Consider the following 15,074-nt stretch of genomic DNA (forward strand, 5'->3'; position numbering starts at 1 on the left):
CTCGTGTGCATTTGTCCCATCGTGTGCTTTTGCTTTTGCATCGTGTGCTTTTGCCTCTGTCCACGTGCGCTGTCCCGCCCCGCCCCAATTATCGCCCTGCCTTCCACCTTTTGCCCTGTTCAAGTGACTCGTGGTTGTCCCTCGAGGCTCCCTCTCCCCGTTGGTATTTTTGTGAATATAAGATTATTCTTCACGGTTCTGTTTAAATATGTTTAAACTTTCCCCTGAAGTGTTTTATTCAGTGGTTTATTACAACACGCTGTTTTTCTTCCTATTTAAAAGGCTCCTTTCAATTTCCTCTTCAACTCATTCCATTTCAAAAAAATATTCAATCTCTTATAATTCTTTCTCACTGCATGCTCTAAATTCTCATTCATTCCACCCCTCCTCCATCGTTCTTAAACGGATCGCTAACTTGAAAATCACAACAATCCCAATTTGTTATAAATGTTCATCTTTCATTAATCATCCACTTTCTAAACTCCCTCCCTGCCCCTCCCCTCCAAATCTCCCCCCTTGTCCCTCCCCTCCTAAACTCCCCCCTTGCCCCTCCCCTCCTAAACTCCCCCTTGCCCCTCCCCTCCAAATCTCCCCCCTTGCCCTTCCCCTCCTAAACTCCCCCCTTGCCCTTCCCCTCCTAAACTCCCCCCTTGCCCCTCCAATTCAAAACTCCCCCCCAACCCCTCCCCTTCAAATCTCCCCCCCAACCATCCCTCCAAAAATTCTCCCTCCTCCCACCTCCTTCTCAAAGCTGCCTCCTCCCCACTTCGTCTCCCTTATATCTCATACCTCCACCTCCCCCAACCTTCTACTTTCCTCTGCCCACCCTCAAACAACCCCTCACTGTGCCTCATCCCATCACCATCAAACCTTTTCGTCCTCCTCATCCTTCCCTTTCTTGTAACTCTTCTGTAATCTCTGACACACTATCAACTGCTCTCCCTACCTCCCCCTCTCATCCTTCATCTGACCCTACCCCTCCCCTCCCCTGTCCTGCACCCGATGCTCCCCCTATCTCCTCATTAACGGTATGGACCTCAAACATCCGGGGCCTTCGCTCAAACCTGATTGATCTTTCCATTCTGGTTGCTTCTGACAATCCAGACTTGATCTGCTTGATCTGCAGAGATTTATCCCATCTCATCTTCAGATGTCTTACCCTTCCTCCCGTCCATGGTACACTGAAGCTTGTGGTGAGGCAGTTGCCCTGAAACAACTTGCCTTTGCCTCTTGGAAGGCAAATCCAACTGAAGGCAATCTCAGTTCCTTCCACCAAGCTCGGAACAAGTGTGTGTCTACCCTCAGGAGTGCCAGGAAGCACTATCTCTCCACACTCAAGATTGAACTCTCAAACCTGTCTCCTTCCTCCAAAACCTGGTGGCGTCTGGTCAAATCCGTTTCTGGTGTTTGTTCCCCCTCCATCCCCTCCCTCACCTCAAATGGCTACACAGTTGACACCGCACGTGACAAAGCCGAATGCCTCAACTCTGTGTTTGCCTCAAAATCTTGTGTCCCAAACCCATCTGTCTCTGTTCCCACCTTTCCCAGTCGAACCCAACTGCTCCTGGACTCTGTGTCCTTCTCTCCTGACAAGGTGGAGAAGTTTTTGTCAAACCTCGACTCTGATTCTGCAACTGGACCAGACGGCATCAGCCCACGGGTCCTAAAATCCTGCTCTGCCGCTCTATCTCACACTCTCTCTGTTCTTTTCACCCTCTCTTTTGCTCAAGGTCATCTGCCAGCATCTTGGAAATCAGCAAACATTACCGCCTTACACAAAAAAGGTGCAAAAACAGATCCTTGCAACTACAGACCAATCAGCCTGCTTCCAATTATCAGCAAAGTCATGGAATCCATCATTGCTTCGGATATCAAATCCTTCCTCTTCTCCAATGGCTTGATCTCTGATCATCAATTTGGATTCAGACCAGGTCATTCTACTCTGGACATGTTGCTTCTGCTGTCTCAACAATGGATAGAGGTCCTCAATGCCAAACAGGAAATCAGAGCCATCTCACTTGACATATCATGTGCCTTCGATACGGTCTGGCACCCAGCTCTGCTCACCAAACTCTCCTCGTATGGTATCCATGAAAATCTCCACTCATGGCTTGCGGACTTCCTCTCTGGTCGTAGGCAACGTGTGGCCCTGAATGGATTTCTCTCATCTCCCCTTCCTTTTCTGGCTGGAGTTCCCCAAGGTAGTGTTGTGGGCCCTGTGCTATTTCTGGTCTTCATCAATGATCTCTCTGACTCTCTGGAAAATCTTCTCTATCTCTTTGCTGATGACTCCACTATCTGCCACTCCATTCCTCATCCCTCAGATCGGCAGTCTGCAGCCTCCTCACTCTCTGCAGACCTGGACAAAATCACAGACTGGTCAAACAAGTGGAACATGTCTTTCAATCCTGACAAATCTCACACTCTTACAAGGTCTCTCCGAAAGGACCAACTGGAAAACCCTCCCATCTACTTTCTCAACAATCCTCTCCAAGAAGTTCTGTCACTCAAGCTTTTGGGTCTCACTATCTGCCATGATCTTTCTTGGGAAAACCACATTTCCAAAGCTGCCCTCCAAAGCCAGTCGCCGACTGGGCATCCTCCATCATGCGAAGTCCTTCCTTGGCACACCTGAGCTCCTCACCACATACAAGGCTTTCATCGGCAGCTCAATGGAATACTGTTGCCCCCTCTGGGCTGGTGATCCTGCCTCACACCTAGCTCGGCTTCATGCTGTTGAAACCAAAGCTTTCAGAATCATTGGAATCTCCTGCAATGAAGTTAACTCCGAGGGCCTTTCACTCACTCACCGCAGGCAGGTTGGTGGTCTTTCTGTCTTCTACCGACTCCTCGCTGGCCTTAGTCCCCCAGCTCTCTCTGTGCTCTGTCCCCCCAATATTCCTTCAGGTCGCACAAGGTCTGCCTGCAACCCTCTTATGGTTAAACTGCCAAAATCTAGGCTCTCTGCTCACCTTCACTCTTTCATTCCTCTTTTCTCCCGCCTCTGGAACAAACTCCCCCACTCCATTCAATCCCACTCCTCCCTCCAGGTCTTTAAAACAGCTGTTCACCACCATCTCTTATCTTCCCCCATCCAAAATCTTGATCTTTTCTACCCCCGCTAATTCACCCCAGATACACTTCTTTTTTTTTTGAAATTCCAACTTCTTTCCAGGAAGTCCTTGCAGTGTTGATATCTTGTATACCTCTCCCACCTCCTCTCAAGCGCTCCCCTCCCACATTTCTCCCGATGTCCTTGCTCTCAAATGTTGTGTTTGTGTCCTTCCCCCTCTCTCCCCATCTTGTCTACCGCTCCCCTTATTTTTTGTGTTTTATGTGTCGGTTTCACTTTTTGTGTGATTAATGTTAGCTCTTTCACGAGCCTCGATCTTGTATGCAAAAAAAAACAAAAAAAAAAACCCTCAGCACATACATAGGGGAGGGGTAGGTGCAGCCTGGAAGTTTGGGACGATTACACCTCACCACCACGTAATTCAAAACACCTCACCACCACGTAATTCAAAACACCTCACCACCACGTAATTCAAAACACCTCACCACAAAGTAATTCAAAACACCTCACCACCAAGTAATTTAAAACACCTCACAGCCATAAAACACGTAATAAAAACACCTCACCACCACGAAATTAAAAACACCTCACAGCCATAAAAGACATAATAAAAACACCTCACAGCCACGAAATTAAAAACACCTCACCACCACGTCATTTAAAAACACCTCACAACCAAGTAATTCAAAACACCTCACCACCACATAATTAAAAACACCTCACCACCACGTAATTATAAATACCTCACCACCATGTAATTCAAAACACCTCACCACCATGTGATTTTAAAACACCTCACCACCATGTGATTTAAAAACACCTCACCACCACGTCATTTAAAAACACACCACCACATAATTCAAAATACCTCACCACCACGTGATTCAAAACCACCACAACGTTATTAAAAACACTTCACAACCACGGAAACAAAAGTTTGAGGGAGTCGTTAAGTGATAACACAGACACTGCCCAGATGTGTAGATATATAGATAAATTGACTGTACCTGAGTTGCCGTTTTGTCATGGTTTAAACCAATCATAATTCAAACAATTATTTTGCACAAATGTATTTGTAATATCCGTGATGTCACATTTTATAAACAATTGAAGTTGAAAACTTAAGTTGAAAAAAACATTTTTTCCCAAAAAAATTCCCCCCCAAAAAAAAAAAATTTGGAAAACTTTTCAAAAAAATACCCTTAGGACATACCGACGGGAGAGATATGTGCATACCAGAAGTTTGGTACGATTTCACAAAAGTTTGAGAAAGTAGTTCAGTGACAACACAGGACAGATGCTGCACAGATATATATATAGATATATATATAATTAAAATATATATGTATTGTAAAGGATAGCACGCTGAGCAGTAAAATAATGTAAAAATCTTTGTTAATCACCTGACGTTTCGAGAGCAAACTAGTTCTCTTCCTCAGAGGCGTTGAGCGTTGTGTTAACTGTTAAGTTCCGTTGGGGATGGTTCACGTCATGGATTGGTCCAAGTCCTTGCCAATCACAGAGCTTTCCTGCATTCAAATGACTGCCGTTTTTGACGTTGTAATTGATTGCGTAGTGCTTTGTATGTGGGATGTAAGTCAATGTGTCGGTTGATGGAGTTATCACAGTACCAGGCCTCGATAATCTCGCGGTTCACTCTCAAAGATCCTGTGTCAAGGATTGATTGATTATTTGACGTCATAATTATCAATAAAAAATTATACAGGTGGAGTTGCACCTATGGTGAAAATTCCCTGTCAATTGGTCCAACGGTTGCAGAGAAAATCATATTTATTCTGTGTGGACAAACAAACAAACAGACAGACAAACAGACAAACAAACGGACTCAAATGCAATACCCTCTCCTCAGGCAAGGGTAACGAGAAGGCAATTCGGGAAAGTGTCATGGCAAGTGCAGTACCCATCACCAAAGTGGTTACACAGGTCAGGGACGTTCACATCAAAGCAATGGAGAAGGCATTAAATGTGTGGATAGAGGACATTGCCCAGAGGAACATTCCTTTAAGAGGACCTCTGATTTGCAAAAAGGCAAAGCCAACGTAAAATCGTCTGCCTGGCGCAGGTGGTGCTGCAAACACGAGCAATGTCAGTATGAGTGATGCGGGTATGTGTGGCCCCAGGTCCCTTCCAAGATGGCAGGGGATGTTTTGAGTTCTTCATGCAGCGGTACAGTCTCTGCAATGTGAAGCTCACAGGCAATTGTGCCTCAGAAGACCACGAGGTAGCACAAAGTTTCCCTGCTCAACTTGTGCAGTTCATCGAGGAGAAGAAGGGGTTCTACAGGAGCAGGTCTTCAACACAGACAAGACTTGCCTGTTCTGGAAGAAAATGCCCATGAAGACTTTCATGTCAAAGCGAGAGAGGACAGCATCGGGCTTCAAGGCTGCCAAGGATTAGGTATCTCTTCTCCTCTGTACCAATGCCAAAGTGGACTGCATGATGAAGCCAATGATGCTGTATCATTCCCTAAACCCACATGCTCTCAAGGGCAAAAACATGCAAACTCTGCCCGTATTTTGGAGGGCCAACAGAAAGGCGTGGGTAACAGTTACCATATTTATGGATTGTTTCCACAACTGTTTTGTCCCTCAAGTGGAGAGGTATCTGGCAGTAAATAATTCTAAATAATAATCATTATCATTGATCATCATCATCATCATCAAACGTTACTTCATACTGTATGTACCGTATCTTCCCCAAAAAATTGGAAACAGTACCTGCTGTTGTTGTTCTTCTTCTTGTATTCGTGAGCATTTTAAATGAAACTGTAATGATGTGCATTAGTCTTCGTAAAATTTCCCATATGAATCACGAATCGCTGGGAACCTAACCCCCTTTTTCCCATTGAAACAACACCCTGGCATTCACAGATTCGACATTCGCGGCGTTTTTCAGAAACGTATCTCCCCCGTGAATGTTGAGGTTCTACAGTATCTCATTTCTACAACTGTCAAAATGCTCTTCATGAGACAATATTTCACTGGCAATCTTTTAATAGCAATTTAAGTTAAAAAAAGAAAGCAGATATGTACTGTACTTGAATAAAAACGTTCTAACTTAGACTTGAATCAGAAGTGCTGTACAATGTGATAGGCACAGTTATGAAACATCAGGAGAAAAGTAGGTGGTGGTTTACAGCTTGACCCTTTAACTTACCACCACAGAATGAAATTCCACAGATGCTGAGAGAGAGAAGCATTGGGAGTGATGTCTTTAGGTGTCCCCACTCACTCAGGTTATCTCCCGTCCAAACCGCTCCTGTGTCACGACGATGTGGGACAGACACAGTACTGCAGTGAGCTTAGCTACAAAATTGGTCCAAATAATAAACCATCAGCCACATGCATTGTGGCGCAGCCACACAATAAGTAGCATCAGCCACATCATAAGTAGCATTGCATTCAGCCACACCATAAGTAGCATTGCAATCAGCCACACCGTAAGCAGCATTGCAATCAACCACACCATAAGTAGCATTGCAATCAGCCACACCATAAGTATCATCAGCCACACCGGGAGACATGCATAGGCAACAGGAAGAGCCGAGGCCCGGGAACTGTGGTTTTCCATGCGGACGATGCGTGGAGGGGCCCGGCTTGCCGCTGCAACGTGACAAGGCCGGGGTGAGCGAGGCCTAGCACAGCGCGTTGTTACACCAGAAGTAGCATTGCAATCAGCCACACCATAAGTAGCATTGCAATCAGCCACACCATAAGTAGCATTTCAATCAGCCACACCATAAGTAGCATTGCAATCAGCCACAACATACAGTCTTGGCCAAAAATATTGGCACCCTGCACTTTTTTCAAATAATGCACCTTTCTTCCAGAAAATTGTTGAAATTAAAAAATCTTTTGGTATCCACATATGTATTTATTTGGTTTGCAGTGGCACAAAACAAAAAAAGCTGAAAAAATGACGAAATCTCACCTTATTCCACACAGAAATCATAAAATTGCCCGGACAATATTATTGGCACCATTTGAAAGTTGTAAGAAATAATTAGATTTCAAGCAGGTGATTCTCCTTTACATTGCAATTGAACTAACCTATGATGAGTTTCAGGTGCCTGCAATATAAAAATCACTCATTCAACCATATTTGAATAGAGAACAGGAGTTATTCTGCTGTTTTGTGTCACTGTGTGTACCGCAATAAGCATGGAGAAAATAACTAAAACCAGAGAATTGTCTGTGGAAGTCAGACACAAGATTGTAGCCAAGCATGGACAATCTCAAGGTTATAAGTCCATCTTCAGAGACCTTGATGGTCCTGTGTCCACCATACGCAATGTTATTAGGACGTTTAAGGTGCATGGTACTGAAGCCAACCTCCCTGGATGTGGCCGCAAGAGAAAACTTGGTCGAAGATTGCAGCAAAGGATTGTTCGAATGGTGGAGAAAGCACCTGGATCAACTGCCAAACAGATTCAAGCTGACCTTCAGACACAAGGTACAACAGTTTCAACTCGCACTATCTGTCGACAACTCAATGAAAGGGGGTTCTATGGTAGGAGACCCATGAGGATCCCACTGCTAAGAGAGAGAGACATAAGAAAGCGACTGGAGTTTGCGAAAACACACCTGAACAAGCCAAAATCCTTCTGGGAGAATGTCCTGTGGATAGATGAGACCAAATTAGAGCTTTTCTTTAGTAAAGCACATCATCTCTATGTTTACAGAAACAAAATGAAGCCTTCAAAGAAAATAACACCTTCCCCACAGTCAAACATGGAGGAGGTTCAATCATGTTTCGGGGTTGCTCTGCTGCCTTTGGCATTGGGTGCCTTTGAATGTGTGCATGGCATAATTAAATCAGGAAATTACCAAGGCATTTTGGAGAGCAATGTTCAACCCAGTGTCAGAAAGCTGGGTCTCCGTCGAAGGTCATGGGTCTTCGAGCAGGACAATGACCCTAAACACACTTTAAAAGGCACCCAGGAATGGTTCAAGACAAAACGCTGGACTGTTCTGAAGTGGCCAGCAATGAGCGCAGATCTAAATCCCATTGAACATCTGTGGGCAGATCTGAAAACAGCAGTTGGGAGAAGGCACCCTTCAAATCTGGGAGAACTGGAGCAGTTTGCACAAGAAGAGTGGGCCAACGTGCCAGTAGAGAGGTGTAGGAAGCTCATTCATGGCTATAGGAAGTGCTTGACTGCAGTTATTTTGTCCAAAGTTTGTGCTACCAAATATTAAGTCCAGGGTGTCAATAATTTTGTCAATGCCATTTCTTTTTATTTTCTGATTTAAAAGGGTATATTAAGTTAGGAATCAAAAACAAAGGTTCTGTAATATTAACAGTGAAATAAAGAATTGTGGAGACCAAATACTTTTGTCAATTTCAACTTATTTAAGATAAAATTGTGAGTTATTTGAAAAAAGTGCAAGGGTGCCAATATTTTTGGCCACGACTGTAAATAGCATTGCAATTGGGATTTTTATTTCACATTATGAATAAGTTCGTCTTAAATCTGCCTTCAATTTAAGCAGCTGGAATGCACGCGATCCCATCAGATCTCGGAGGTTAAGCAAAGTCAAGCTCAGTTAGTACTCAGTTGGGACAAATCCATGGAATGCCAGGTGTAGTAAGCTGAGGTACAGCATGATGTCTCAGTTGGTAATGTCGGAGTACTTGTCTCTGAGCTGTCCGGTCATGAAATATTTTCCTGTGAACTCAAATTTGACAAACTGCTTACTTAATGCAGTGCAAATAGGGGACCCTGAATCTCAGAGTGAAGTAAAGCAGGCTGTTTGTATTTAAATCGTAGACATTAAATACTACACTGTGTCTAAAAAGGTGTAGAACATTGTGTGCTGGTACATTGGCTAAGTTCTCTGTTGAGAGATTAAATGGAATATGCAAGTTGTTGAAAAAAGAATAATTAACCTCTTCCTATGTATCTCTCTCTTGGAAAGTCAAAACGAATCAAATATGAAAAATAACAAAATGTCCTGATGTGTTTACCATTGCGCTGGGATCCAGCAAAAAAAGACCTGGTTAACACAAAAGGCCTATGAATTCCTCCAGATCTGTTGATCAAACCTTCAGCCGTTGCTTGTTGCTGCAGAAAGACAGAAAACAATTACATATTCATCACATCTACGAATTTGAATAGAAATACATTATGGATAACTAGGATGGGTTGAGCTAAGAGCTCATTTATTGAGGAGCTTCCATCATGCTTCACACCTGGTAGTAACCAAATAGGTTGTGGAGGTCACGATGCTCCCATCCGCCATGATGGACCAAGTCTTTGGGCATGGTCTTTTCAGGAGAGTGAAACACAGATGGCTCATTCATATCATTCCAAGAAAAAAGGAACTCGGTTGATCCCTAAATGAAGAAAGCAATTGTAACTAGAATGGCACTCGGGAGAGCGCACCTCCACCAGGATGAACAGTATATGTTTTGTATCCCACTGATAGGCTGGATCTGGATCCAGACCTCAACAGAACCGAATCGGGTTGTTCTTGTGACCTACCCAACTCAGCCACCAAATTTCGTCTGAATACGTCCATAAGTTTTTGAGATATCCTGCTATATATCGTTTTTGGCCCCTCACTCATTGGTGAAGAATCACATAAAAAACATAATCGGATCCGGATATTTCACCAAAAATGAATCAATTCTTTCAATTCAATTCTGGCACACACCAAACCTATCCACCAAATTTAATCTGAATTCACCCACAACTTTTTGAGATATCCTACACAACATAACCTCCGTCCATGTTAGGTGGCGGAGGTAAAAACAAATGATGTTGCAATCAGGTAATTGTTAAAGCATGCCAGGTATGAGAGTTTGGTCTAGAGAGATAACCAAATACATGAAATCACTCCATGGACAATGGCTGCTGAATACACTATTGAATGTATCAAAGTTGAAAGTTCATCAAAGTTGAAAAAACAATAATTGAAGGAAGCATTGCCTCACCTTGTATTTGCTGTAGCTAAATTTGTCAGCATACCAATGTCGCACAGAAGGATTTGAAAAATCCAGATAGGAGCTTGGCCCTTGAATGAATCACAAACATGTTTGTTAGCAAGAGTTAATTCACTCGGCATCTTCATCTTCAAATTCACTCCGCCATTATCATGTCAGTACAATGGGGATTTATGGTGTATGATAACATTTTGTGGCAAGAAAGCTTAATTGTACAAACTAAAATGTTTGGCAATGTTATTGAGAGTCACCAAAATGTTTTCCTGCTAAAAAATTTTTATCAGAAACGTTTGTGTGTAAAAAGAAAAAACATCTTAAATCTCACACGCTCACTGCCTCTCCAGCAACACCCTTTTTTTTTGGTATACAGAATAGAGGCCCATGTAAGAGCAAACACGTTAAACACAAAAACATAAACTGACACATAAAACATATAATAAAGGGAGTGGGAGACAAGAGGGGGAGAGAGAGGGAAGCACACAAGCACAACAACAGTAGAGAACAGGGATGTAGTGAAATTATACCAAGGTGAACCCAGGGGTGCTCGCTACGGAAGGGGCCGTCTATAAGACCCGGGACAACCGGGGCGTGCGGACACTTCAGCGGAACTCACTGTGACATTATCCAGTAGTTTGAATGGTATGTACGCCCCAAATGTTGCGCTGACAATGCGCTGCGCTAACCATTGTTATATTGAAACTACCATTGCTGCTCATGAATGCTCTGATTTAATGCCTGTTGCATGCATGTATATTTACAGGATGTACTCCAGATCTAAATGATATTAAAACCTACCCAGAGGTCAAGTCGTGTCTGAGCTTGATTTTCACGACATTTAATATCATTTAGATCGCCGGAATGGCTGACCACAAGATGATCGTGGTACCGATTCCCGGAGCCGACCCTCAAGCTGAGGGATCTGCATCGGAGTTTGCTCGTTGGCTCAAACGCTGCAGAATCACTTTGCGGCTCACGAGACAGAGCCCACCGCTGCGATAAAGCTGTCCGGGGTCCATCACACTGTTGTCAAGAACATTTCTCGATTTGGGACGTACGCTACGGCCCTAGCCGAGCTGAAGCGCCTCTACGTAAAGACACGGAGCGCTGTGCACGGCCGGCATCAACTCTCTCAGCGGAGACAGCAACCGTCTGAATCGATCGATCGCTTCGCGCAGGAGCTGCACTGCTTATTGGCAGACTGCGTGCAGGACGTCCGGACCCATGAGCAAGTGCAGGACGATTTGCTCCGAGATTCATTCATCTCTGGAATAAGTTCTGGAGTCTTGCGGCTCCGTCTCTTGGAGGTCACGGAGCTGACATTTACAGAAGCACTACGGCTGGCACGCGTATACACTGATGCCCGAGAAAAATTGACCGCATATGATCACCCACGAGTCGTGGCAGGGACCTCGCAACACGCGCGACCTGAGAGGGCTACCGCCGAGGATACGGAGGAGGACCCGACCACCACGACGGCCGAGTCTCTGGGAGCTCCGGAAGCGGACTCCGCTTCCGGCCTCACTGCTGCCGCCGCTGCCCGGCCACGGCCTGCCCGGTATGCAAAACGTTATTTTTGTGGAAATCGGCAGCATCCTCGCTCTGAATGCCCGGCCCGAGAGGCGACGTGTCACCTGTGCTCCACTAAGGGCCATTTTGCAAAGGTCTGCAGAAAGGCCGCTCGGGGCACGCATTCCGCTGATCGTGATTCCGTGACGAGCGGAGATCAGCGGAACATAGAGCTACTCGGTGGAACCATCTCCTCCGCGCGAATCGCGCACTGCTCGTCGGAATCACGCCGTCACGACCGGCTCACTCCGACCACTCGCTACTCGGTGGCCCATCTCCTCCGCGCGAATCGCGCACTGCTCGTCGGAATCACGCCGTGTCTCTCACGACCGGCTCACTCCGACCACTCGCTACTCTGTGGCCCCTCTCCTCCGCGCGAATCGCGCACTGCTCGTCGGAAGCACACCGTGCCTCTCACGACCGGCTCACTCCGACCACTCGTTACTCGGTGGAACCACCTCCTCCACGCGAATCGTCGTGCACTGCACCCATCGCGTGCTAATACTCTGGGAGGCCCGCGATCCCATTCTGATTCCGATCACCTCCTCGCCGCGAAGCCGCACGTTGCTCCCTTTTGCGGGCCCTACTCGGCGAGGCCCACGATATCGGCGAGGCCCACGATTCCGAACGTTGCTCGGAATCACCTCCTACGCGAAGCCACACGTGGCACCCATCGCGGGCCCTCTCTGCGACGCCGGCGATTCCTATCGCTGCTCGTCGGAACCCCTCTTACGCGCGAATCACGCGCCGCACCGTCGCTGGATGGAATCCCTACAATGCACGACGCGCCAGTTGCGCGCGCCGCATCTTCGCTGGATGGACCCCTTTGCATGCGGTTCCTCTCGCAGCCCCTACTCTGTGAGGCCGGCGATTCTGATCGCGGCCGTTGCAATCCCACCTACATGTGGCTACTCCCCGAGGCCGGCGAACTCCGCTGCCCGGAATCGCCTCAATGGAGGCTCGCTTGGCACCATGCGACGACTCGTCGCAGCACGGATGAGTTTCTAAGGACGTCGAGCGGGACCTTCATAGCCTTTCACGGCACTCGGGCTTATGCTTATGGTGGTTGATCGTATACCATGTGTATCCTATAAGATGATCGTTCTTCTTCGTCCTTTGTTTTACCTGTTTGTTGTTCCCGATCTTCAAACGGCGTATACGTGAAACACCTGCGACCATTGTACACCGACTGCTTTCATTCCTGTTTCACACCCCGCGTTTCACCCAATTAATTTAATTTGATAACTGTTGGATTGAAATAATTGTGGTGTTGGTGTAAAGCAGGCTTGACGGACCAAATGGCCTCCTCTTCATCCTTCATGTTCTGACCCGAAAACGAGACGCTACTTCAGGTCGTGCAGTCTATCGCTGCCAAGCATGCTCGCCACCTCGACTCGGCGGGCTCACCCGCACTGGATCAACAGGCCAAGCTCAACTTTCGGTTTCCCTCGTACGCGGTGCGCCCTAGATATTACTTTCGCCCGTCAGCCGGGTTCGTATTCCGTATACCGATCTTGAGCTCGCTCGAATGCTGCTGCCCCATGGACGCGAGACTTTCGATTTCGGAGTGCTACTTTACTCCGTCTGGGGATGCCGCTCAGCTAGAACTCGCCGTCAAACCCACCCGCACGCACGCGCCCGAACTAATTGATGACGTCATCGACTATATCACGCGTTTGCTTTACCGCGTCATTAACGTAATTGCGTGCTTCCCGCGTTCTCATCGGGGGGGGGGGGGGGGGGGGGATTCGTTTACATTTCCCTGTACCTTGGTAGACTACGTACCAAATGTCCTTTACGTAAACGCCGTAAACAACGTAACGCGGCGCTACCTCAGGGTCGCGCGCCAGCGCCGTTTAGGGAGTACACGGTGATCTCGTGAAATGGTGACATTGAGCGTCGCGCCCGACTCCCTTGTCACCTGCGCATGTAACGGGGCACCGTACCGCCTGCTCGCCCATGACCTTGGGCTCGTTGTTTACTCTGGGCTCGTTGTTTATCGGACAGAGCTCTTGGCTCGTACATTTCGAGCCTGCGAGACGCCTCGTCTGATTCCATTTTCCCTCTGCCCGGACTGCCTGTGACTCAGCCTGACCCAGACTGTGTAGGTCGTCTGTCTTCGGTATGCAGCGCGCTGCTGCACCCTCGGTGGGGGGGGGGGGGGGTGGGGGGGTGGGATCGGGTGCCTTAACAGATGTTTCGTCTACCTCGATAATCTTACGGTTTGTGGATATGTCCAAGGGATATGACCATGATGCTAATCCTTGAGGTCGCGCTGGTATTACTTAACTACGCACGATGGATATATTTCTGTGGTACACCGTGACCCTTGGCTCTGTCGCTCCGGGTAAGGAGCGTCTGCGACCTTTGCTCGACATGGCCCCTCCCTGTGATCGGGCCACCTCGCCCCTTGTGGGGGCCCGGGAGGTTATTGTTGCTCGCCCGGGTGCCGTCCGGTATAACGCCTCCCACCTCGCCCCTTGTGGGGGCCCAGGATGGACACTTTGAGTCCATGGATGGTCGATCCGAGCCATTCCATGATGGTGTTGAATGGATGGATTGGTCGGACAGCCGTGGATGGACAGTCCATCCGGGGCGATGGCTGTCTTTGGGTCTCTGTGCCATTGTGTCCGTGGATGGTCGATCCATCCGCGGTCCGGCTGGATCCGTGCCATGCAATGATGGCGTTGTATGGATGGATCGGTCGGACATCCGGGGATGGCCTATCCATCCGGATCATCTAGCATGACAATCATCTCGACATCTAGACAATCCATCCGGGACAACGCTGGGACAAACATGGTTTGTCCAGCCGGGACTCTCTCTCGGTCTGCCGATCTTCTCCGATCCTCCGCGCGCGCTGTACAGCTGGACAGGATGCCATATGCATCCCGGGGGTTCTGCGCGCTTCGCTGGAGAGGCGCGTTTCGGTCGTTTTGTGCGTCGTCGTAATCAGCCATGCCGGTCGTCCAGGCAGCCTTCAGAGGCCGCTCGTGTCTCGTGCGATCGCTGCCAACGGTAGATTCGCGTGCCAAAACAAGAGTTTGTAATGCGTATGTACCCTTGGGAGCCAAGGCAGGTACAGACTTACTGTAGTGCTTACTGTAATGGACTTACTGTAGTGGCCTCCTGTCATGTACTCTTACTTACTGTTACGGCTTACTGTAAAGCGGCTTACTGCTTTATACATCTTCTACATCGACACATCTTCCTGAAATGTTGCCTTGCGACGAATAGACATGGCTTACTGGTGTACACATCTTCCACATCGACACATCTGCCTGTAATGTGTTGCCTTGCGACGAATGGACAGTCGCTCTTCGTCAAGGCACACCTTATGTAATGAGTTGCATAACGCTAAGGTACACCTTATCCATCTAGCTGCTGTGCCGACTACCCACAGTAAGACTACTGCTACCCACGGGCTCATCGTCTTCTCCCTGGGATGAACACTGCTTGCTCGGTTCGA

The 15,074-nt window shown here is 47.4% G+C and overlaps 1 protein-coding gene across 6 annotated transcripts in view; it reads right to left on the reverse strand.

The window, feature by feature from the left end:
• LOC137436728 (neutral alpha-glucosidase C) overlaps positions 1-15,074 on the reverse strand; it is a 105,159-nt gene that overhangs the window by 35,470 nt on the left and 54,615 nt on the right. For 4 of the 6 annotated variants that reach the window (XM_068130768.2, XM_078786730.1, XM_078786733.1 and 1 more), the window contains 6 exons: positions 10,031-10,110; positions 9,287-9,430; positions 9,062-9,158; positions 7,678-7,710; positions 7,426-7,533; positions 6,251-6,352 (listed from right to left, as the gene is read on the reverse strand). In XM_068130768.2, the coding sequence (XP_067986869.2) occupies positions 6,251-6,352; positions 7,426-7,533; positions 7,678-7,710; positions 9,062-9,158; positions 9,287-9,430; positions 10,031-10,110 (564 nt within the window). The remainder of the gene's footprint in view (positions 1-6,250; positions 6,353-7,425; positions 7,534-7,677; positions 7,711-9,061; positions 9,159-9,286; positions 9,431-10,030; positions 10,111-15,074) is intronic. The other 2 variants (XM_068130769.2, XM_078786732.1) reach the window with 1 other exon arrangement.

Source organism: Myxine glutinosa, chromosome 11, assembly GCF_964187855.1.
Source record: "Myxine glutinosa chromosome 11, kmMyxGlut1.1, whole genome shotgun sequence".
Lineage (NCBI taxonomy): Eukaryota > Metazoa > Chordata > Myxini > Myxiniformes > Myxinidae > Myxine > Myxine glutinosa.